This window comes from Nothoprocta perdicaria, unplaced genomic scaffold, assembly GCF_003342845.1.
Source record: "Nothoprocta perdicaria isolate Ctin4 unplaced genomic scaffold, notPer1 scaffold_49, whole genome shotgun sequence".
NCBI lineage: Eukaryota > Metazoa > Chordata > Aves > Tinamiformes > Tinamidae > Nothoprocta > Nothoprocta perdicaria.
In genome coordinates this window covers 3365169-3388856 of record NW_020455743.1, presented here as the reverse complement: position 1 = coordinate 3388856, position 23688 = coordinate 3365169, and the positions used below count along the sequence as shown (strand labels likewise).

General features: G+C 34.9%; 1 protein-coding gene across 1 annotated transcript in view; it reads left to right on the top strand.

The window, feature by feature from the left end:
* CFAP47 (cilia and flagella associated protein 47) overlaps positions 1-23688 on the top strand; it is a 283396-nt gene that overhangs the window by 123956 nt on the left and 135752 nt on the right. The window contains exons 46-50 of the mRNA XM_026047310.1: positions 6475-6671; positions 8452-8595; positions 9590-9763; positions 17236-17347; positions 23261-23398. Of these exons, the coding sequence (XP_025903095.1) occupies positions 6475-6671; positions 8452-8595; positions 9590-9763; positions 17236-17347; positions 23261-23398 (765 nt within the window). The remainder of the gene's footprint in view (positions 1-6474; positions 6672-8451; positions 8596-9589; positions 9764-17235; positions 17348-23260; positions 23399-23688) is intronic.

Here is a 23688-nt window from a genome sequence, read left to right as displayed (position 1 = left end):
GCTTGTCTCAACTCTCTGTTCACTTCCAGAGCAGAAATTGTCAAAATTACCCTTGGTTGCAGGTTTAAGCTAGTGGATTTTATCCCTTTTTCTTCCTATCTCTCTCCCTGTTAGCTAAGAAGATGTGAGGTTGAAGTCTGGTAAGAAATTGTTGTGAGATTACTGAAGCTGTAAGTACAAAGAATGGTAGTCACTATTGAACAAAGATGCTAAAAGACTATTTTAGATTATAGCCTACTGTAAAAGTTTTACTCGTTATGCAGCTATAATAAGATATATTTGCTCTTAAAATTCATTCTTAACAAACCTTTCCTTTCTACTCTGCTTATTTTTCTTTCCCAATAATTTTTTGATTTCTGATCAAAAAAGTCAGAGAAAAGAAAGGGTTATAACAAACTTTCCAGCAGCAAAATCAGCACAATTTAATAGAGCGGCTGTCATCATACGCAGAGTCATTTCCTGATGAAACAGGTTTCTATTTACCCATGTGATTTAAGATCCTATTGTATTTTTTCCCCTGTGGTCCCTTTTTGTTGCTATAAGAGTATGGTGTAAACTAAATGTGGAAATAATAAGATATAGTTATGTTACAAGCACTTCTTTGCATACGGCATGCCTGCTGTTCATGTTGGAATTGGGCAAGTTTACATAAGGATAATTTGTTTTTAGACAGTTTACATACTGTCTAGCATAATAGGATGTAAATCCCAGAAATTCTACCAGTAGTAATGAACAGTGCATAGATTTTACAATATAAACACTTTTCATTTGATCAGTTTGCTATGATCAGTTTGATCATTTGATCAGAGAGCAGGCTTACTTAGGAGAATCCAGTAAATATACATATTTGTGTAGTAATTAGATATCTGATACTTACTGGCAATTAAGAAAAGAAGAAGAAATTCCAGATCTTAGAATGGTACCTCAATTAAGTATCCTGTTCATTAACAATGAGGATCTCAGTTTTACATTCTGGCCCAAAATCGACATCTTCAGCAGTAGCAACACGGCAGCCCTCAGACAGCCCCTGATAGTTGTTGAATCTGTGCTAATTTATGGGAATGCTGCCCATGTAATATTGATCTGATCTCAGTGTTTTTCTTATGTAGGCTATAATTTTAGTTAGAAATACGGCATGCTGTGATCTTATTGCTGTACTTTGCAATAAATAACATGCAGAAAATCAAACAAACGATATCAATATTCGGTTATTATTTGGCATAGTTCAAATTATTTACAATGAAAAATTCTTCTTGATATTTTCTTTGTTTGTTTTCTTCAGTCATGTCAGACAACTATGTGCAGATATTTACCTTATACCATCTGTAGTGCACATTTTTCTTATTCTAACAATATCTTCTAGTCAAAGTATTTTTTTTTTCTAAATAAATATGTCCTTTCTCTGACTTCTAAATATTGTCTCATACACTTGCTTAGCATTGAATTTAATCAGAACAACCTTAATCTTCCCCTTCCCCCACCCCACAAGTTCCTGGGGCTTTAAATCTCTTCTTCAATAAAATGTTATAAGTAGTTCTGCTGTTTCATCCTAGTGTTCATGCTTCACATGCTGTATACATTTTCCAGCATTTTATTCAATAAAATTCTCATCTTTTCTATAAAGTTATCTAGTTTCTCACCAATAGCTCAAGTTTGTTATCTTTTCATTGTACTGTTTATATGTTGAAGTTTTATACTGACTCCTATCCTATTAAAATGTGCAGAGTTGAATTTTGTAATTTAACTGACAATGATAAATTAATTGCATTTGATAGTTTTAGTCATTCAAAATAGTGGGATGCAGATTGGATTTAAAAGTTTGAGGGGGTCCTTTGTGCACCATACAAAGGATTTACTGACACTATAATTCTGTTTCAACATGTGACTGAAAAATGATGAAATAGATCTATATATTCCTTGCTATATTCATTGAAGAAATAGAAAGTCTTGCAAAGGGGTGAGAGATAATTTAATAATAATTAAATAGTAGTCTTGATGTTTTGCTTTAATTTGTGACACCTGTTATGGTTTTTCTGGAGGAGAATAACTGCATTTGCTATGGGTTTTTTGTGTGTGAAGTGAAAGGCTTTGGGAAGGTCTCTCTTACGCGGCTTACTGATATGATGAAGAAGAACATTCATCCCGTGAGAAAAAATCAGTGTACTGTTTCCCTTATTGTCTGTTCAGAAATTGGTTTCCCTGTTCGCTCCTTGATTGTGGTTAGAAGATTCACTGATTTCTAGAGTCTGCCTGACACAAGAACATGGGGACAGACAACTGTGGCTTCCAGCTCGCTTGACAAACGAGGCCTGTAGGGCTCAGGATACTGTATAAAAATACATGATTTAGACCTTTGTCAATGAATTTTGACAACCGCTTATATGACTGTCACTGTTGAGGCTAATCGTTGTCTTTGCTGTCTTTGACACTTACTTTTGTGATGCTCAGAAAATACTCATTCTCTGTAGCCAGTATTAAATCTGGTCTTGGCAGTGCTCATTTCTCATTGTCAGTGGCACTGGGAAGGAAGACATTGGCTTCTTTTAATTTTAATTTTGTGTGTCCTTGGGCTTGTCCCATTTTGTGACAGAAGGAGTGCAGTCCTGTCCCTGCTCTCCCTCTGAAAGTGAACACACAAGGAACTTTGAATAAAGAGGGAGATTTTATGGCTCATATCTGGAATTTGATACGCCTCCATGACCTTCACATATTCTGTGCACGGCATTTAAAATTTTGAAAAAAAATCCCGAGTTTGCAAAGATGCACGTTTTGTAGCTTTTTTAATCACCAGCATCACTGAATTATTCTCTGTTGTGTACTTGCATGTTATCAGCATGGCTGATTTACGTGTTACGCATTGCTCTTATATGTTACTGAGTAAAAAAAATTGTGCTACAACAGCTAGGAGAAAAGACAGAGGTGGAGGAAAATCTGGATGAGGACTATATCAGAATATCTGTTGGTATTAAAAGGCATGACTAAATCTAAGAAGCTGAAGATTCATGTTTCTGGTCTTCTCTCTATGCTTGTTCCCAATACCGATGCAATGTTAAGAAGTGGAAAAAAAAAAGAAAAAAGTAACAAGAAATTTATTAGCACCTAATGACTGGTTTGGGGAACCTTTCTCTTATTTGAAGTTGGGAATAATTTTCAGCAGAAAGGAGCATGGATAGTTTCAGTGTGTGTAATACTAAGGGTTCTTGTTGCTGAGCACCAGTGAAAGTCTGTCCTAAGGGTATCTTTGAGATGCTGGAGATTATGGTAACTCTGCAGACACTGTGGATGTTTCTAGCAGATCTCAGCTGAAATCATTTTTTTCCCAGTCTTATTCACTGCTCATCAGTGGTCTAAAGCAAAATATAAAAATATGCTTTTATTTGGAAAAGATGTTGAAAAACCATATGGTAATGAAGGATCAGCTTTTACTAAGCAGAACTGGTTACTCTGTAATTGAGTTGACTTGAACAGTGTCACTTTTATTAAATTCCGTGGCTTGCATCTAAGATGAAATAACATGAAGGAGTGGAGCTGTATTTGCAAAGGGATGTCTCTAAATGAGACTTCAAGTACTTCTTTGCATAGTGGTGCAGCACTTATCTCCCTGTGTGATTTAAGGCTTTCAGCCTTATTTCTCACTCTGTGCTTCTCTGACTTCAGTTCTCAGTCAGTATATTTCATTCATTCATATAAGAGATTGCCTGGAAATATTTGAAAAACAAGAATTCTTGTATATACTATGGGAAAGATACAGTGCAGGCGTTGAGAAGTGCTATTACAGTTTCATATAGAAGGGAGTGTATTACAGGGACATCCTATCTGGTTCTGGCTTCTGTACTTCACAAGGCAGGTTACAAATCAGGAAAAGGTCAGGAAAGAGCTATGGTAATAATTTCAAAGTCTTGAAAGCTTGTAGAAATAGTTTGATCTTTCATTGACTTCTGAGAGTAAAAGACCATGTTCAAGTTACTTATTGGTACTTAGTACTTACCTTTTAAACGATACTTTTCTTCCAACTGTCTCACTAGCACATATTTTTTTTTGTCGATTTTTTATATTAAGGAAAATGTCCAGTAATATGTCTTTTGGCATTAACACTGGAAAAAAAAGTATGATGCAGTCAAATCATGTTAGCAGAAGAAAAATACTTGAAAGTAAGATATACATGAAAATAAATAGAAACTTTACAGTCTTTTGCAGTCCAGACAGGCTTTTCTGAGAGTTGTATAAAACTGGTGTATGCAAACACTTTTGTTTGCTTTAAGCTTTGCGCTCGCTAGCAGGGCAGACAGAATAAATCATTACCCATGACCTCCATACAGCTCTTCGTTTTATAGGCCTCTGTCATATTCCTCTTCTATTTTTCTATGGTATGGAATAAACATATCTTCGGGGATAAAGCAGAGGAAACAGGATTTTCTCTGTTAATCTGCATTCAAAAATGATTAGGTAAATAACATTGCCTGACTAAATGTGTATTTGAAAAGTACAGGGCACAGGAGTGAATAAGGGTGAAATCTGAGTCAGGTAGTCATGCCAGCTACCCAAGCCATTTCAGTCTTCACCCATCAGGGGCCATATCAACCAGTGAAATAGATCATCTCTGCTACTAATCAAGTGTCAGTTTTTATGCTCTTTAAGATATTTTAACTTTCAAAATTCCAACAGTTTTGCATCCTCATAAAAATAAAACAATCCTTTGAACAATGCTATCATTAATTCATTTTTTAAAAATGACACAAATTTAAGTACAAATAAAATTTTGCAAAGGTTTTGCATTAGGATTTAAGACTTTCATTGAGTGCAAGACCCTAAAACTCATCCTATTATTACAGAAATATTTTGGAGCTTTAGTGCACTTGTAAAGAAGTCAGAAAACTAAATTGTGTTTCTTAAAATACTAGATGATCATCTTTTAATGCAAATATTTAAAATTTATACCTAAAAAAGTGTGTATTTCATTTCAATATCCTGAATTTATTCTTGTAGAGAAATAAAATTAGTTGCTGTACTCTTAAAGTGGGGAATAGAAAGGATAGTTTCAGGCCTTCCATAACTAACAAACTCAGGTCACTTTTGTGGAATGTAGCTGATGAGGATAATAACTTGGTGACAAAACTTGAAAAGGTAATAATTCCAAAATTGCCAAGTCATTACTCTTGTCTTTAAGAAAGAACAAACTAATTTATTTCAGAAAGAGTTAAACTTGAGGTTATCTTTTTGATAACCTAATAGTGTTGTAAGATTAATATCATTCTGTATCATTTATCTCTTGTACTTGAGCTGTTTTTGTGAAATAAGCAAAATACAGATGACACAAGTCAACAAGAAAGCTTCAGCTTGCTATTCATTTGCACAGAGATGAGAACTCTGCAAATGAATAAAACATCGACTGAAGCTTCAAAATTCAGTAGTTTTCACTAAAGATATCAAAAAAGTTTGAGTCCAATTACAGTTTCATCGCAGAATTAACCACAGTAAAGGAAGGAAGGAAGGGAAATCCACACCTCAGGGAATGGTGGTTTGTTCCAAGTTTTATCTCTGGGTTTCTGTGATGCCATTTAGTTGTTTTTGACTTTTCCAACTAAGGCCTTTTTTCATTGGTTTACAGTTCTGGAAATGGTTTTAGGTAAGCATAGCACTACAGCAAAGTTATTACCATTGCAGTCTACCTTCATGTTCCTTAAAGACTCATGAGTTAGTTGGACTAGATAAGTGTCTTCATGACCAGTCATTGCATTTTTCTGATCTCTTCTTTCCAAAGAGTTTCCAACAAGGGTTAGGGGAAAAGGTGGTGATACAATGGAAATGATGTGATTCTTTAGTAAGAGCAAAGGGAAGATCTGCATCGGTCTTGTTAGAACCGGCTGTGGTTAAGTGGGATCAGCAGTTGCACCGCTCCCTCTTTATTCTAGAGATTGCTCTATGGAGTTTTCCCTACATGCTGTGGGTTGGGCAAATGGGACTTGTCATGATTCTCGATACCTCCAACGTTTTAGGAAACTCAGGCTTTGAATGAAACACTGGCCATCTGAAAAAGCTGAGGAGTAGCTTTCATAAAAACGACTAAACTTAATAGGATTTCAGTTATTCTTGGGGCTGCTATTGGGAAATACACTGTATTATTTCAGATATCTCTCACAGTAACCTTTGACAAAAGTATTCAATAGCAACTACTGTATGTTTTTGGTATTTGCAAAGATTAGCATGAAAGCAAACTTTTTTACTTGTATAAGGTTGATCAGTTATTTAAAATGCTGCTCTCTCTACACTTAAAAACAATACTCAGTGTTCTTTGGAAGCTCAAATATACTATTTTTTTGTTAATGAAAATAAGATTTTGACTACGTTTATGCAATAATGCTCCTAAAATTCTGCTTTTTATTTTACATTGCAGTTTATAGAAGCTCTTTTTGTGCATGTAAATTCAATATTTTTGAAAAGTTTTACATTGTTGCCTTTGTTTTTCTATTTTAGAAAATAGTCCTGCAGTTGAACTTCCTATAAAATTTATTCCTAAATATGCTGGTCGCTACTGCTGTCAGATTCTTCTCAAGTCCTCCTGTGATGTTCGTCTCTATAAGGTTGAATGTATAGTGAATACAGACTGTGCTGAAGCTGAGCTTGAATTTCTATCTCCAGCTTACCAGGCAGTGATTCAGGACATTCCAATAGTGAGTTCACTTTACTCTTAGAAACTAGACCAAGTTTGAAGATTTTAAAAAACTGGACTCTTCATTAGTGCTGTGAAGATTTACAATTGTAAAATCCACAAAAGCGTATAAATATTGATTTCACAATTATTACCCCCAAATACATACTGGAAATAATATAAAGCTTATTGGAAAAAGTAATTCCTGGCAGTTCTTAGAGTAGGTTATTGCTGCACATCGTTCATTTTGATGCTGACAATTGCTATCTGTCACCTTAATGACATGTTAGCACAGTGAGAATGAAAAAGAGTTGTTTAATCTGAGAAACATAGTAGTTTTGAAAAAGAAGAGATGAAACTGAGAGGTAAAATAGAAGAGTTATATTGTGGATTATTTTTTTTTCCCCAAATGAACTTTTGAAACTGGCCAAGCTGGCTTTGAAATGGGTTATGTTTTTTTCCTAATATTGTGTGGAGAAAAAAAAAAAAAGCATGAAAAGAAAAATAATCTTTTGAATCCTTTTTTCACTCGTACACTTTTCCTTAAGCATGTGATTATCAGAAATGTTTTTTTCTTTCATGGAACTGTTATTACAGAGTTGGGGACCACAGTACTAGGAGTATTTTGAAAAAAAAAAATTCTTTTGAGGCACTAAGCAAATTACCAAGCAGCCTTTTGTGCTGAACTACCAGGTTTTCTACCTGTTAGGAATTAAGCATCAATCATATGTATTAATGAAGTTTGAAAATCTCGTGCCACGAGATTTGATGTGATAGCCAGAGATTACTGGAGCTCATAGTGCTGCTTAGTTTCTGAGTTTGAGATGGCTGGGCTTGAGAGCCTTTCAAAGAAGGAAGCCAGAATTGAAGTGCCTGTCATCTGCATTCCCCAGATTTTATTTTATATCTTTGATATTTGTATGCATTTTTTTCCATGGGTTGAGACTACTCTGGTTCAAAGAATTCTGCTTTCCACAGGTTAGAGCAGCCTCCTCTGGTTTTCCAGACAGGTGTTACCTCTTGGATACCAGTTTATTCTGACTTTTTCACATGGGTGTTACATTTTTGCAGACTGGATGTTGGTTGGCTGATTCCTTCAAATATCGGCAGGCTGAATACCAATTTCTTAGTTTTACTTTGCATCTCACAGGCGGATATTAAAAAAATATTTCACTTCTTACCCTGTGTCAAGGAACTATGTGGCATGTTTGCAAGCAAGGCAAATGTGTTTCATAAATAGGCATTGAGATCACTAAGGACAACCGTTCTGTGAAAAAGATTATTTTCCTGAAACGGCATTTCTGAGAATGCAGAATTGTAAATACTCCTTTGGGAGACTTAAATCCTCACTAAGCACAGCTGACCAAGTAGTACAGTCAATGGTCAAGCACAGCAACATATGTGAGTGTACCAACCACATCAGCACTCCGAAGAACCACACCAGTGTTTTCAGCAGATTGGAAAAATGAAATGTAGTTTTGGCAGGCATTAAAAAGCTCCGTGCAGATACTTGTAAATGTTTATAATGATAGATGTAAAATCCTATTGATCATTGGCTGTATCACATATATATTCTTCTAGAGAATCTGCTGACTGTATTGATAGTGGCAGTATTGCTACTAGTAGCTCTGGCTGCCAGGGATAGAGGATTTAGGATGAGTTTATTTTTAAAGTACACTGTAATTTTCCCAGAAACTGTTCTGAAGTCTGTGCTCGCATTTGGTGGTAGCTGAGTGAAAGCAGAAGTGAATATTAAGAGCTTTAAGTATGTAATCTAATTTATATCTTCACCTTGATTTCAGAGAAACACGTCCCATCAGGACTGGAAACTTGAAGCTGTTCTGGAAGGACAGAGTTTTTATGGCCCTCGTGTATTATGTGTGGGTCCAGGAGAAACAGTTCAGTATCCTCTCATGTTCAAGCCTATTGCGGAGTGCATAACAATGGTAGGAGAAAAAATAAATTCAACATTTACAAGGAATGCTTCTGTTGGTAAAATTTGCATCTGTCTTCAAACTCTGCTAGCGCTTTAGAAGTTACTTGCGTTAGGTATCTGATTAGGAGTTTATCTGCATTAGTGAGAAACTGAAAAAATCGCAAAGAAACTTAGCTTTTCAAAAGTTAAGTTTTAATTTAAATACATATATTGAGTTCTGTTTCATTGCCTAAGTCATGAAGTAGCAGCATTAAATATTTCTCATACATATTTCTCATACACCACAAGTTTATTTTGGTGATAAGTATTTGATTTTCATAAAATAATTTATGCTACAAGTTGAACTACTAAATACACTCTACTTTTGTCATCAGAATAATCACTATTCTGATTGCTGAAATGGAGTGTGGGGCAAAGGCTAGCGCAAGAAGCAGTTTACCTGCTTTTGCTTGTGTGCTGTCAGAGCGATTTTGCCTGCAGGATGCTATTTAAGCATGCAAATTGCAAAGACAAAAAGAAAATGTTATGTGAAATACTAACAATCCATCTACATGCATTACCAACCAAATATGGTGGTGTTTAGGAATCCACTGTTGTAAAACTATTAAAAACTTAAAACCTTTAATCCTTTGATACCTAATAATCATGATGATTAAGTACAGATAAAAACGTTTGGACAAAATGTTTTTTTTATACAAGCAAGTGTGAGGAATCAGAGTTTTTCTCAGAGGTTCTCGTTTTCCATCTAGAAGGCAACTGGGATGGCTTTGTATTATTAACTTCATAACTTTGAAGAATATTAAAAGGCATCTCTTTCTTTACCTTCCTTCAGTTTAGCAGAGAAGCCTACGTATGAAATAGGAAAGTCATTAGGAACGCTTTCCTCAAAGCTTGCTTTTGTTGCCTGGATTTAACTCCTTTAATAGATGAAAGTAGTTGCTTTGGCAGCCAGACAAAAGTTCTACGGCACTGAAACTTTTCTTCTTCTTCTTTCTTTGACACAGGGCAGGCTTATTCTCCGAAATTACACAGATGGCACTGAAAATATTTTTAGCCTTAAGGGAATAGGGAAGACCCCTCTGGCACTGGATCATATTGTGATAGATAGCCAAGTGAGACAGGTTACTCAGAAAGAATTAAAGGTGCCTAATTATACCAAGAACAAGTTGACATACAAGGTAAATTTATGCAAAAATGTGACAATTATTGTTCTTTTCAAGGGTCTACAAATTGTATATTAGACTAGCTGATATTATTTTCATTGCTGATATATTAAAATCCATGTATGCATGAGAAGTTATAATTAACTTGTTGCTTAAAGTATTTGGATATGCATGTAGTAAGGAAATATTTGAGATGGTGTGTTTTAGTGATTTTCCCTTGAGAAAGAAATGTGGATTTTTTTTCCCCGATTCCGAAGAGAGCAAGACTTCTACAATTACCCTGCCTGTTTATTTGCCCAAGTCTTTCCTCCTATACTTCCCTAAGAGATTTGAAAGCAGTGGCCAGTTTCATCCATCTTGAACTCATAGAAAAATTACTCTGAAATACAGTGTTCCTAATAACTTCTTAAAACATCGGCTTATTACAGGAAAGAAACAAAAAATATTATCCCATGAAGAGAAAGGCTGCAGCATGAACTGTTCCATACCTGTTCCTTATGGCTTGCTAGTCAGGCCAGGCAGCACTTGCATTTCTTGGAACAGATTTTAACAGCTGGTGTCTTTTGCCCAGCTGTGATTTGAGGGACTTTGGAGGAAACTAGGAGTACTCTGGTTGTTTTTTGATGGAAAAGAAAATTTCAAGGAAGTAATTTAAAGGTTTTTGAAGGGCAGTGGGTCACTATGGAGAAGCAGGAGGTGGTGGGATAATTGTGGTTTGAATAAAGGGACATATGATACAAAATCTTAGGAAAAAACATCTTTGTTAATTCCCTTGCTCAGGAAATTCTTTATACGAATAGCTTGTGGGTTTTTTCTGTTTTTTTTTTTTTTTTTTAATTACATATGCTTTATAATAATATTTGCCCAAATACATTCATTCTATTTAAAAGCACTGTTGTATCATCCTAATTCTACTGCATATTTTTTCTACCATTTATTTCATAAGTGCTTTATGTAAGTTTAATTTGAAACTCAGAAACTTACTTCAGTCATTTCCACGTCTGCTTTATGTCACACGGCAGCAGAGAGATAAAATGTACATTAACTAGAACAAAAGGACAGTGCTTTTCTTCTGAGCTGCAGAGAAGGCTCTCTAGCAGGAACACCTTGGACCTCGGCCAGCAAAAAGCCGTCTTGGCTTAACTCTATTACGGCATTTAAATCTAGAGTAGGTAGATGCTGGATACTCTATCTCCACTGCATTTTTTTTAGCAGGAGTCAATCTATAAAAGCCAAGGCAGAAGAATATGCTCTAAAGATTGTCAATGTATGTGTATTTTTGAACTGAAGTTTTCTTTTTTCTTTTTCTTTTTTTTTTTTTCTTCTCATGAGTGTGATGAAAAAGCAGAGAATATAGATTCCAGTAGGTAAAATCTGACCAGTTAACAAGTGTGGAGATGTGAAATGTGTCTTATCTTCTGTCTTTTTGTCAGTAGCACCAAATTCTGCTTTAATCAATGTGTCATGCATCAGTAGAGAGAGGAGCTCACCTTTTTTTATACAGCCATATAGGCTTTGGTTTTTCACTATTAGAGGAATATTTACATTTAATAAATTTTACATAACATAGAATGGCCTGACTTTACCAGTTTTGCTCCAAAGCAAAATAAGACAGAGCTTTCTTTTTTAGGCCATTTTTCTTTAACATTTTTATTTTCAACTATTTGAACTTTTTAGATATGAAGGAATTTGCATTTCTTATGCATTTGTACTTTTTATTTCTGAAAGAACTGAATGTTTCTGAAAGTTGGAACAATTTCCTTTGCTTTCCCATTTTTGCATCAATTCAGTATCTTTGTGCCATTGAAATTAAAAGGCACTCGAATATTAAGCTTCATAATGAATGCATTAAAATTCCTCACTATAAGTCTTTTTCAGAAATATTGCACTGATTTATGGCAGTTGTAACTGTTTCAGGGTGAACTAGTTATTAAACTTGGAACTCATTGACTGTATTCTCTGGTTATGAACCACCGATCTCTCTCTCTCTCTCTCTCTCTCTCTCTCTCTCTCTCTCTCTCTCTCTCTCTCTCTCTCTTTCTCTCTCTCTTTCTCTTATACATTCTCCCTCTCCTTCTTCACCTCTTCATCCTCTTCCCCTTGACTTGGCAGTCCAACCATTTCTAATTCAAAGATCAGAGAAAGTATTTCCTGTTTCATAGAAATCATAACTTTTGAAATGTAACTATGTTTGCTTTCTATGTACTCTTCTTGGTTTGAGGACTTTCGGGAGATGAGATCAAGTACAAGTTTATGCTTGTATGCATGAAGTAGATTAAATAGTGTAAATAATTTATTTTCTCCAATTTAGGATTTTCCCAAGAAGCTGTTGCAGAACAGCTCTGTTGAAGCAGAGAGGCTTGGAATTAGTGGAAAATTAGAAAAAAAGCATAGGTGTCTGTAAACTATCTCACCAACAGAACAGGCTTTTCAAGAGAAATAGTGGTAAGGAATCCCAGTTTAGGATTTATTACCTGGGCTTTTAGGCAATCTAAATTGATGCACTGAAGATTGGAAGAGAATTGTTTCAAACCGTTTAGTCAATGGAGTGTGAGCAAAGACACATAAATGTAGTCATTTAGAAACATGACTGTTATGTATTGTTATTTTTGAGAAAGGTAGATTACTTAACAGAAAGACTGAAGGAAGCTAAGTGGAAGTATCAGTAATAAAGAGACCAAACACAGAACTAACAAGCTGAATTCCTTGCAGCACTCCCTGGAAGGTGCCACACAATATTTTTTGCTATTGTAGTGAGTGAAGATGATTTGCTTGCTTTTATTTTCAAGAGGATTAGTCTTTTCAGTACATTATGATTTAATCAGTAGAACCAGGATGTGATCATCATTATCTGTTGTTGCTAGTGGAAACAGGAAGGCCACCTTTAAGAAAGAACTGCGACCAACTACCTTGTTAGAAATGCAGGACTAAGATTATTTGTTTGCCCAGAAGTGCATAGAACAAAGGACAACTGGAAAAAGAAGCAATTTTGTTGTTGCTGTTGTTTATTCCATGCTGCCTGATTACTGTAATTTCTGGATAGTCTGTTGAGACGCAGAAGGCTCCTTTCTGATTTTGTTTTTTCAGTGTTTCCCTTGGGAACAGTTCCCGAGAGCCAAAGAACTCTCCAACTTAGTAATTTGTTATCTTTGAAATTTTACTCTATTGTCTTTTTGCTTAATTGATGATTGGGAAGTGGAAAACTTGTCATCCTTCATGGAAACAGAATAAAACTAATCCAAAAAGAATAGCTTTTTATTTTTTTAATGTTTTTGAATATTGTTGGACAATGATTATCTTCATGATTGAAGTGGTTGGTTTGTTTTCCAGTTACATTCTCCTCTATGGAATGTATCCACTAGACAAGGCATCTTCTCATAGATAAACTAGGACATGCATTTTTTTTAAACATAGATATTTAATTCCCTGCAATAATAAAGCTTGAATTGTATAAGCTGAGTAATATAAGAATGTGCTAACAAATGTAATAATTTTCAGGCATATCCATGAAGAATTTACTGCAAGGAATACTTAGCATTTGTGTAATTTAGGTGAATTAATAATTAGACAATTTTACCTTTACGGGGTAAATATAGCACCAGCATTTTCATAACTGAATATATTAAACTATTATTTTAATAACAAATAACATGTAATTTCATTAAAAATTTAATTACACCATATAGATTATACAGTGTTTCTTCAACTAAAACATGGATACTACTGGAAAGGTAGCTATTACAAATGGGATTTAAGCTTGGGAGAAGAAAGAGAGAAATAATTATTTTCCTCTATTAAAAAAGCTTTCTCTCTTCACATTTAACATGTAGAGGATGGCCATATCTGGAGCTGAAGTATGTGTAGTTTGATTGTTTGTGCAATCACTAATGTGTACCAAGAAAGTCAGGGAGAGAATAAATGCCTGTGGCATTTGATGGAGGTCACGTGCTTAATTCCCTCAGTCTACCTCTGAAAATGCCAAGGAAAACACTTGTTGTATATAGAAGATTTTCCATAATTAAAAAGACAATTTCCAAAATAATTCTTTTAAAGCTGTGACTGATTTTGTGTACTGATTTCTCCTAACTGATGTGTAAAACTTAGGGCAGTACTGCCATGGCTTGTTCTAGGGGACACAGCAACAAACAGACTTTCTCATGATTAATGTACCCCTGAGTCTGAAGAATATTCACAACAAATTTCATATCTGGAAGGAATCGCATCCTTATCAGATGCTAAATTAATTTAAAGTTAGTGACTAAAATGTAAGTGGAATTTAGTGGCTGTAAAATTATATTCAAATCGTCCTATAGGAGTAGAAAGTATGATGTAGTTTTATTCAATATAATGTATCAGTTTGATGGTAGGTTTTTTATACCACATTCTCTTGATTTTTATATTGAAATATATCTGCAGGATATAAATAATTGACTGATGTGTTATTGGTTGATTCTAATGACACCTTTGATAGCAACTTGAGCTGTAAAAGTGCCTAATTCATTCAAGGCTCCATTTTGCAGTAAAAATATTAAACTGTAAAACCCTTCTTCTCTATGCCATTCCAAACAGATGTCATTCAAATAAACTCTCGGGAGGAATCTCAGGGCTCAATGAAATGATTTTTCACATATTTGGTTACATATACCAACTATTAGTCATTTCTGAAAATAATGTACACTAAATATAAAATGTAGAACAAAGAAAATAAAACCCCTTTACTCCAATTCCTTATTCTCTCTTTCCTCCTTAAATACACTCTGGATCTGGATTTTTATTTCTTGGGATTTTTCTTGTCAACTGATGGCAGCTCATTTAGGGATCTGATTTACTCCTAGTTACATGGAGCTGCAGATTACAAGAATTTTGGGGGGAATATGCAAGAATTTTGGTTGGAATATACCAGGTGCAATACAGCACTGTTTTATTTCAGTTTTGTTGGATGCTGCTGACGTTAAGAGCCATTGCACAAACTAGGCGTGTTCTAACAATTTAGGGACTTGCGAAGTATACGCTGATAGGAAGCTAGGGGAAGGTAACAGGAGTTTCTCCTAAAGTATGTTTCAGTCTTGACACAATATTGACAAAAATCTGACTTAGCAGGTCCATCAGTGGCTGTCGCCTCCTTAGTTCTGATTTAACAACAGGGAATTTTATGCTTTTAAAAAGCATAAAAACCTTTCATTGGACGTGAGAAGCAAGTATTAAGTAATAATTATTGAACATATTTCTGTCTAAATCGATGATACTGATATGGCAGGAGACAGTGCAGTTTAAACTTATTTGATTAAACTGTGTACATCAATTCACCACTTCAGCTTGATGAGCAGCAATGATGACAGGGAAGTCTTTAGTATGCAATGGCAACTGGAGTACCTTAACATGGAATGCTCAACTGGGATAAGGAAATAGGGAGTGTGTGTGTGAAGAGAGGATTACTGAAACTCTGGGTTTGTGAATTTGTCAAAATTATGAACAGAACAGTGAATTTACATCTCTGGAACAAAGGTTTAGATACTACGGTTGGGTGTAGATATTAGTGAGTTGACTTGGCATCAAGAAATACACTATTACTACAAAATTAGACATTCAGATTTAAGGTTGCTCAGTTGAGACTACAGATCGTAGCAATGCATTCAGGAAATCAATAATTGTATTTAATAACCGTGTTTCATAACCTCTGCTTTAGCAGTAATTACAGCATAAATAATATTCATGAAACTGGAAAATACGTTAAATAAAGTACTACTCATAGAAGTTTTTCTTCTGAATTTATTAAGTAGTTTGTCATTTTGGACATGCATTTTTTTCATATTACCACTTCCTATTTTATGTTTGTGTGAAAAAGGAGATAGAAAGAATTGCAAATCTTTGGCTTTGCTTTCAATATTTGAAACAGTCTACATAGTGCTTTTTCAACACAAAGGAAAAACTAAGGAAAGATGTTTTCTCTTTTTGCTGGAGGTGATGAGAGAAGGAAGGTGCTTGCATTGTGGTTCACCTTGCAGTCCTGTTGCTTTGAGCATCCAGGAATGAGGCTTTTTGAAGCATGCTATAGTAGCATTCTAACCTGTACGTGAAAACTGTGTTCAGATTTCAAAAAATCTGAAGGTACTTAAGGTACTGAAAAAAAAAAAAAAAGCTTAATGTAAGAAATTATAGCATGCTGCTGTAGCTACTGCTGTAGTACTACATCACACAGAATAGCTGACGTTGGAAGGGACTGTCTGTTTGTTGCCAGAGTCCCTGCTCCATCCAGCAATGGACCCCTATTTTTCCTATCTTCCTTTTGTTGCTGGTTTATTTGAAGAATCTCTTCTTGCTGTGCTTGACATCCCTTGCCAGATTCGACTCCAAATGGATCTTGGCCTTGCTAGTCCCATCTCTGCATGCTTGGATGATGTCCCTCTATTGCTCCCAAGAGGCCTCTCCCTTTTTCCACCTTCTATACACATTCTTCTGTCTGAGTTTTGCCAGGAGCTCCTACTTCATGTGTGCAGGACTCCTTCCACCTTTTCTCAACATTTTCCTCACAGGGATCACTAGGATGCACCACTTGGAGCTTGTAGGAGATGATCCTGGTTTATAAACTGTATTGGATGACTCCTCCTTCTGGAGCCATATCCTATAGGATTCTTGCAAGCAGGTCCCTGAAGAGGCTAAACTTTGCTCTCTTGAATCCTATCATATATTCTAACATTATCCTAAAAATATATTTATAAAAACTTTGAACTTCCATGGAAAATTGTAGCCTGCAGAAAATTCCCTGCAGAAATTGCAGTATCAATTTAAAATAATATCGCTCAACAGCAGTTTCTTACAGTGGCAGAGGTAACAACAAGTAGTCTGTAATTATCAGCTACATTTGGTGAGATCTTAAACATCTTTTCCCTTCTAGGAACAGCTGATTGTAGACTCTCAGTTTATATGTAATGAGATTGATAGATGACCAGATCCATCTTTCAGTTCAGAAAAATTGCTTTGGTTTTTTAATTGTCTGAGTAGTTAATATATAAGTTATAATATATATGTCATTTACAAAATATACCATATCTAAAAGCATTTAATTATCATTAAAGTATAGCAATTGATATTAAAGCAAAATGTTAACTTTTGCTTTGATCTGTCAATACTTAGAATGATCAGTATTGTTAAAAAAGTTTATTATACTTCTTAAGTATGCCATATTTCTAAAGAAATTGTGTGTTAAAAAAGCTACCTAGTGCTACTGTGCCACTATATAAGTAGTTCCACTATCTTATTTAGATAATTTTACTTAACTTGAACAGTGACTTCAAGATAACCTGTATGTTGGCTTTATGCACATACTCTCATAATATTTATTCTTTCAATCTTTTACCAATTTATTTACCAATAGTGTGTTTTATAAAATATGCTACTTTTCAAAACTGGTAGAATAGGTATTTTGCCTATACTACCACAGTAACTTGCCTTTGATTGTTTTCCTCTTTGTCAAATTTGTTCACCAGGTATCTTCAGATCTTCCAATAGTGGGTGGTCCATCATCTCTTACTGTAGGACCAGGTGATACAGTTGTGTACCCTCTAACTGTTTCTCCATGGAAACGAGGAACTTTTGAAGGTATAATATAGGAATATTAAAATCCCTATAAATTAAAACTTTTTTTTGTTTACAATTTGAACTTTTTTTTAGCATTTTAACATCTTTTTAATAGATCTGTTTACATTTAACATATTTATGTTCTACATAACCTTTCTTCTGGAGGCAAGGATGTAATTGCTGGTGATACTGTTTTTAAACTTGTGCATATTTTTACTTTTAAAGGTATATTACTGCTAACAAGTGGTCCGGTGGTTCAAATATGCAAGGACATGTGCAACTTCATGCTTTTAAGTGCTGTAATAAACTTTAACCAGATGGAAATTCCTCAGTTTGAATTTTCCCCAAGTTTTTGGGTCTGTATCTAATTTTCTATATGAAGTTGAATAGTTGTAGATATCTAAGCACTCCTAGAACCAGTGGTAGAGACCAGAATTTTATTCTTTCCTTAACTAAAGTTGTTGCCCATACAAGCAGAAGTAAATAGATAGAAAGTACTGAATTCTGATTCCTTCTTCACATCATAGTGTTAAGGGAAAACTTGAGGTTTAGAACTGCCTAAATTATATTTGACTTTGTAGTCTTGTCCTTTTTTTTAATAACGTTTTTATCATTTAAAAATAAATTGCATGTATTTATACCTGATAAGAGGGTTTTTACCATATAAACTGCTGTACTGAGAATTTGCATGCTTTACATTTTTCAGGGGCTTTTTTTTTGCTGCAAAATTAAATAGCCTCATTTTTTTTTTCATTCCTTCTTGCAATTATAAAATTATTTCGCCAAAAATAGGTCCAGTTCTTCTCAAAGGTCCTCTTGGAAGCATTTCAATAGAGGGCTATTATTATATGCTTCATTTGGCTTCTTGCTCTATGGGATTTTAGCATAGAAATAATAGGTAATCAATTTTTCACACAAGATTCTGGCACCAGATAAAAATCTTCAGTAATATATTTTCTAAGTAATGGAGCAGCTTCCTTTAGATATGATAGAGCATCTGCCTATTATTTGGTCTTTTATCAAACTCGTATTTCTGTTTTCCACATCCAGAATAGTGCCAAACTCGTAGTATTTGATTAAAAAAGAAAAATATAACTGTGTAGTCAGTGACCTTTTACAGGTGAAAATATACTAGCTTATAGAAAGGAGATTTATAATTTTCTACATCACCTTTTATTTACCTTTGAAGTGTGTCTGTATTGGTAGTACTTTTACATACCTAAACTTTTTTACATACCTAAAACTTCTGAACCTTAAAATTAGAAAAATATTGAGACCATTATACTGTGATTGAGACAAAGCTGGAGGGACCTTCTGGCTGCCTGATTGCAGTGAGTGTCCCTGGCCAAACCTGTGCTAGGGCTGAACCTAGCAGGGTGAGTGGCTGCCCATCTGCACACTGATGCACAGCTGGCCGAGTGGTGCCCAGCAGACTGTGACCACCTCTCCGAGGGCAGCAGCCCCCCTGTTCTGCAGCGTGGTACCAGGCACCATCTGAATGCTGCCGTCTTACCCCGTCCTCACAGGAGAAACCTGTCTTTATGGCATATTAAGTTCTTATGCACACTGCATGTGAGATCCTTGCGTCATCCAGGGCCCTTTTGTAACATGATTTCATCATGAAGAGCATTAAGATACTGAGAATTATAAGCAAGGCAACTTCCTTTGCCACCCCACTGTATACAAAGGACACCTGGCAGGATTTCCCAGCTGCAGAAGAGGACTTTCCTCCTGTATACGAATCTTAGAACTTACTCTGCTCCCATTTCATACAAGGAACAAATTCAGCTAGTCCTGATAGACCGCCAAGAAGTAGGATTTTCAGAAGCAGTTTAGAACTTCCATATATTTTCACTTAAGTTTTTGCTGTGCAGAACAGATCGTACAGGTATTGCATTTTAACCTGCACTAAACATCTTTGTCAGTAGAACAACTGGCAAAGGCTGTAGCTTATCTAAATTGTAATTGTTTTTAATTCATCTTTTCTCTAGAACTACTCTCAGAATACTATATGATGAATTATAGATTTGTAGGCCATTACATCAGGAAAAAGATAATCTTCCCCTACCAAGGTAGGGAAAGACCTACCTGCTCATTAAGAGTTGCTTTCTTTAAACCATAGGCCAACCATTTCAAAGAAAGTTTTCAAATGTAAATGATGACTCAGTGGATACTGTACCTCTGTGATGTAAGTGTAGGGTTTTGGGTATGAATGATTGCTTTTCAAGATTATCAGATGTGATATTTTCACCGACACATTGACATATAATGTGTATGACACAAAAGTAAGAATCAATCATCCTACAAAGGAAGACAGTGAGGGCTGTGGTTCGTGAATGAATTATCACATAATCAGTTGCTTTGCAGCATCAGCATGGTAATTCCAGGTGCCATTTCCCTTCCTGAAGGAAAGCAAAGCAGCTGTGGGGTCTGCAGAATAACAACCCGTGCACAGGCATTTACAGCAGACAGACTTGTTTCCTGGTACCTCGATGTATCAAACCTGTTACAAATCAGAGAAGCCAAGCTTAGAAGATACCTTTGAAAAACTGTAAGAGTGATTACTTTTTAGATCATTTAAAATCTATTATTTTTGATAGAGTATGTCATTTTTGATGCAGAATATATGCATTCCAATGTCTTTTATTTCCTGAGAGGATATTTAGGTTTTAATTATTCTTCATTGTATAAACCTCTTTCCTCCTAACTTGCAAAACATCTTCTGGTCAGATTTTTTGGAGACTATAATTTGAATAAATTCATATATTTGTGTATTGGCAGCTGTCTTAATCTCCTATATAATGGTTCTTCCAGAACCAGGAGAATGTTCTGCTCAGGACAACAGTATACTCACCAGGAAAACATTCAGTCTAAGTTTAAAAACTGTAGTATTGCACAGTTTACCATTTACTTTTTAATTTCACTAATAAGGATTCTGTGTGCTAAATCTGACTTGAAATTAATATATATTTTTTTAATTGCAGTTCTTCCCAGCAATGATTCTCTTTTTTTCTTTGATAAATATTTTGAACAGCTATATGCCAGTAATAGACACTTTGGCATCCGTGAAGATGATGAAGTGCAATTTATGAATATTTTAAGATTGAGCAGATAAATTCATTTAAAAAATATATGCCATATGTAGGAAAACCAATTTTTTTATTGAAATACTTTGACAGATTTAGTTGAGTGCCTCGCAGAAATCCGAGTACATTATATCAATCCAGATTACTTTATTAATCAAGTTTTTAATGTCAGTGTTATTAATTCTGTTTCTCTGAAATCTGTTTTCCATAAGAAAAGCAAATACAGTGTCAGCAATTATAATAAAATTCTTCAGTGATTTTTTGATTCACTGCTGAGTTACATCATAGTAGTTTATCAAGTTTAGTGGTTTGCAGTTACTACATTTCTGCAATGGATCTTGAAATGTTCTTTAACATTAGCAATTTACAGTGTTTTGGAACTTTTTGAGCTGTTCAACTTCTACTCCAAATAAATAATACTTACACTTAATATATAGTTCTTAGGACATTTCTTTCAGTGCTTTTGAAAGGACATTTAATACAGAGCTAAAAATATTAGTTTTACCATACCCCTCTATTCAGTGATGGAAAAAAAAAGACTTTTAAACTGTGTATGTGTTCTCTTACTCAGTCCTTATAGAATCTATGAATTTAGTATTTTCCAGCATTTACTCATGTATCTTTAATCAACTTTTTTTCTTTTTGCTCATTTGATTATAATTGTTGACATCTCTGAAGTATATTTATGATAAAGATGTCATTTAAAATTAATAGTCCTTTTCTTGCACTTTTTCTGCTCTGTAATGCTGTATTGCAGTAGACAAAAAGTATACAATTATATATTGAGAGGTAAAAAAAGAATAATTCTTATTTACCCTAAGATCCATTAACTACCAGTGCCATCAAAATATCGTCTCCTACATCAATATTTCTCTATAGTGAGCACTAGCTCCAAATTTTATGCACTTGACCTTTCCATAACAACTCTGTTTTTTATTATGTGTATGTATGCATCCACTTTCTCTAGGAAGATATTCTTTTAGATATTCAATATTTTTTTGAAATTGCAATAACTCCTGCTTATTCAGATGCCACTTCTGTCTTCTATGTTGTGATTAATTTTAGGAACTTGTAAAAAATTTCTATTTAAAGTGGGTTTTTATTACTAGGAAGCTATAAATTTTATTAGCAGAGGAAAGAGGATTTTGGAGTCTAATATTTTTTAATTAAAAACAATGCCATTCCTTCCTCTGGATTTAAATACATGTCTGCTTCCTTTTTAATTGTTTTCTGTTTTGGTTCATTATAGTTCTGCTACCCATTTGTTGTTTTGCAGGGAAAAAAAGAGACTGTGGCAGAATGAAGATGATAAAATCTTCCTTTCCTGTTAAGTTTTGATGTAATCTTAGCAGAAATAATTTGCCAGTATTTGCCATGTCAAAATTGCTGCCTCATGTAGCTATTATAGGGCATATCACGAAAAAAAATGCTCCCCTTTTAAGACAGGATTGTGACTTCTTGGAAGCCTTTGGAAAAAATATGGGAAGTCTGAGATATGAATACAGACTTCTGCAGAAATGTGTCCTTAGGAGGAGAAAGCTAAGGCTCAAGGTCTGTCAGTGACACTGTTGTGTACAAGTACGTGTGTAGGAAGCCTGGTTAGGCCCTGGCTGGTAAAACCTCAGGAGCTTCTTGAACCACGGAGCTGGATGGTCCCGAGCTCTTCTCCTGTGACTCCCTTTGCCAAGGTCCCTCTGCCCCTTCCTTGGCTTGCCGGAGGCTTGGCCTTTTCTCTCAAGACTATTCCCACCATCTTCTTCCTCTCAGGCTATATGTTACTGCCTTTTTTTTTTTTTTTGCATGCACTTGGAAAGGGGCCCAGTTGCATTTTCTGCTTCTGGAGAGCATCTTCTGGCAACGTGTTTCGCAACCCGTCACTCATGTGGAGTACAGCGAGGAGCAGCGTGTTGCAGGCAATCAGCTCGGGAAGAGCAAGAAAATGCAGCAGCTCCCTGAGGGGCCCTTAGCTAGGGCTTCTAGCTAGGTGGTAAATTGAACCTTTCAGGGAACACAGAGCATCATGGCACAACATGGCCTGCTGCCACCACTCTGTCTCACTCAAAACACTAGAAACAAAAATACTATAAATATAGGTAGGCTTTTGAGGAGAAAAAAAAAATTATCAAGTTATTGATTTTTATCAAAGTCTTAGTCAGAGACACATAATGTAAGAAGCACCCTCCCCCTCCAGCTCCTTTATTCAAGCTGTTATTTCAAATCTTCTGGAAAGAAGAAACTATGTGCATACTATATTATTATACTTTTCAATTACTTATTTACTTATTATACTTTCTAATAAGTTATGAGTCAGCATTTTTAACTGAAGATGACATTTTTTCACTCCAGTGTATTTTATTTACACTAAATACTTTTACTATATTACTTTATCTACCCTAAAACTTGCACACTCTACAAAAAGCAAAAAAAAAGTATGGTGGAAATATTTTAAATACTACATCTATTATATTCCAGCAGTAGATTAAAATTTGGTGTGATTTTAAAAGAATAATTAAGCAATCAAAATTATACATAGAAAATTACAGTGGAAAGAAAGAATTCTTGCCCATATTTGATAATCTTTGAAAAATCAGTTTGCCTATATTTCATGCCCCTAATCTTTAGTTCAGATCCTCTTGTTTGAGGAAATAAAAAAATTAATTTCTCTGGATTCGTTCAAGACATATTTTTATTGCCATAAATTATAATTGGATAGCTGACACCTGGAGTTCAGGTTTTACTTCATTTTTTCATTAGTTTGGAACTCAGGAAATATTTGTGCAAGTCTGGCACTCTGTTTTATAAAGCTAATGCCCCGACTAATATAACATCTGGTGTCTATTTGTTTTAGGCATAATTTCATTTGTTGCTGAAGATGAAGACCAACAGCAGTCTCAACATAATGGCTCACTGGAGAAGACAGATGGTGAACAGGCCCTTCAGAAATCGTCAGCAGAGACACCACTTGCTGTTGATGCAGCAAGTATAGGTATGTTTATAATTATGCATAATTTCATTATCAGTTTGGATAAACCTATATCATAATGTACTTTTAAGCGAAATGCATATTTTGTGTGACAATTCACATGCCTGTGAACAATATAAAGTCCAATGTTTATTGCATGCATATACAAAAGTTCTCTTTTGGTAATTGTTGAAAAAAATGTTATGGAATTTTAAACCTAGCTGATGTTTTGCTTTTCTCTTTCACTGAACACTGTGGAATGTGTTGGAGTTATATGTGTATTTGTATAGGGATAATAGAATGTGTAGGGTTAC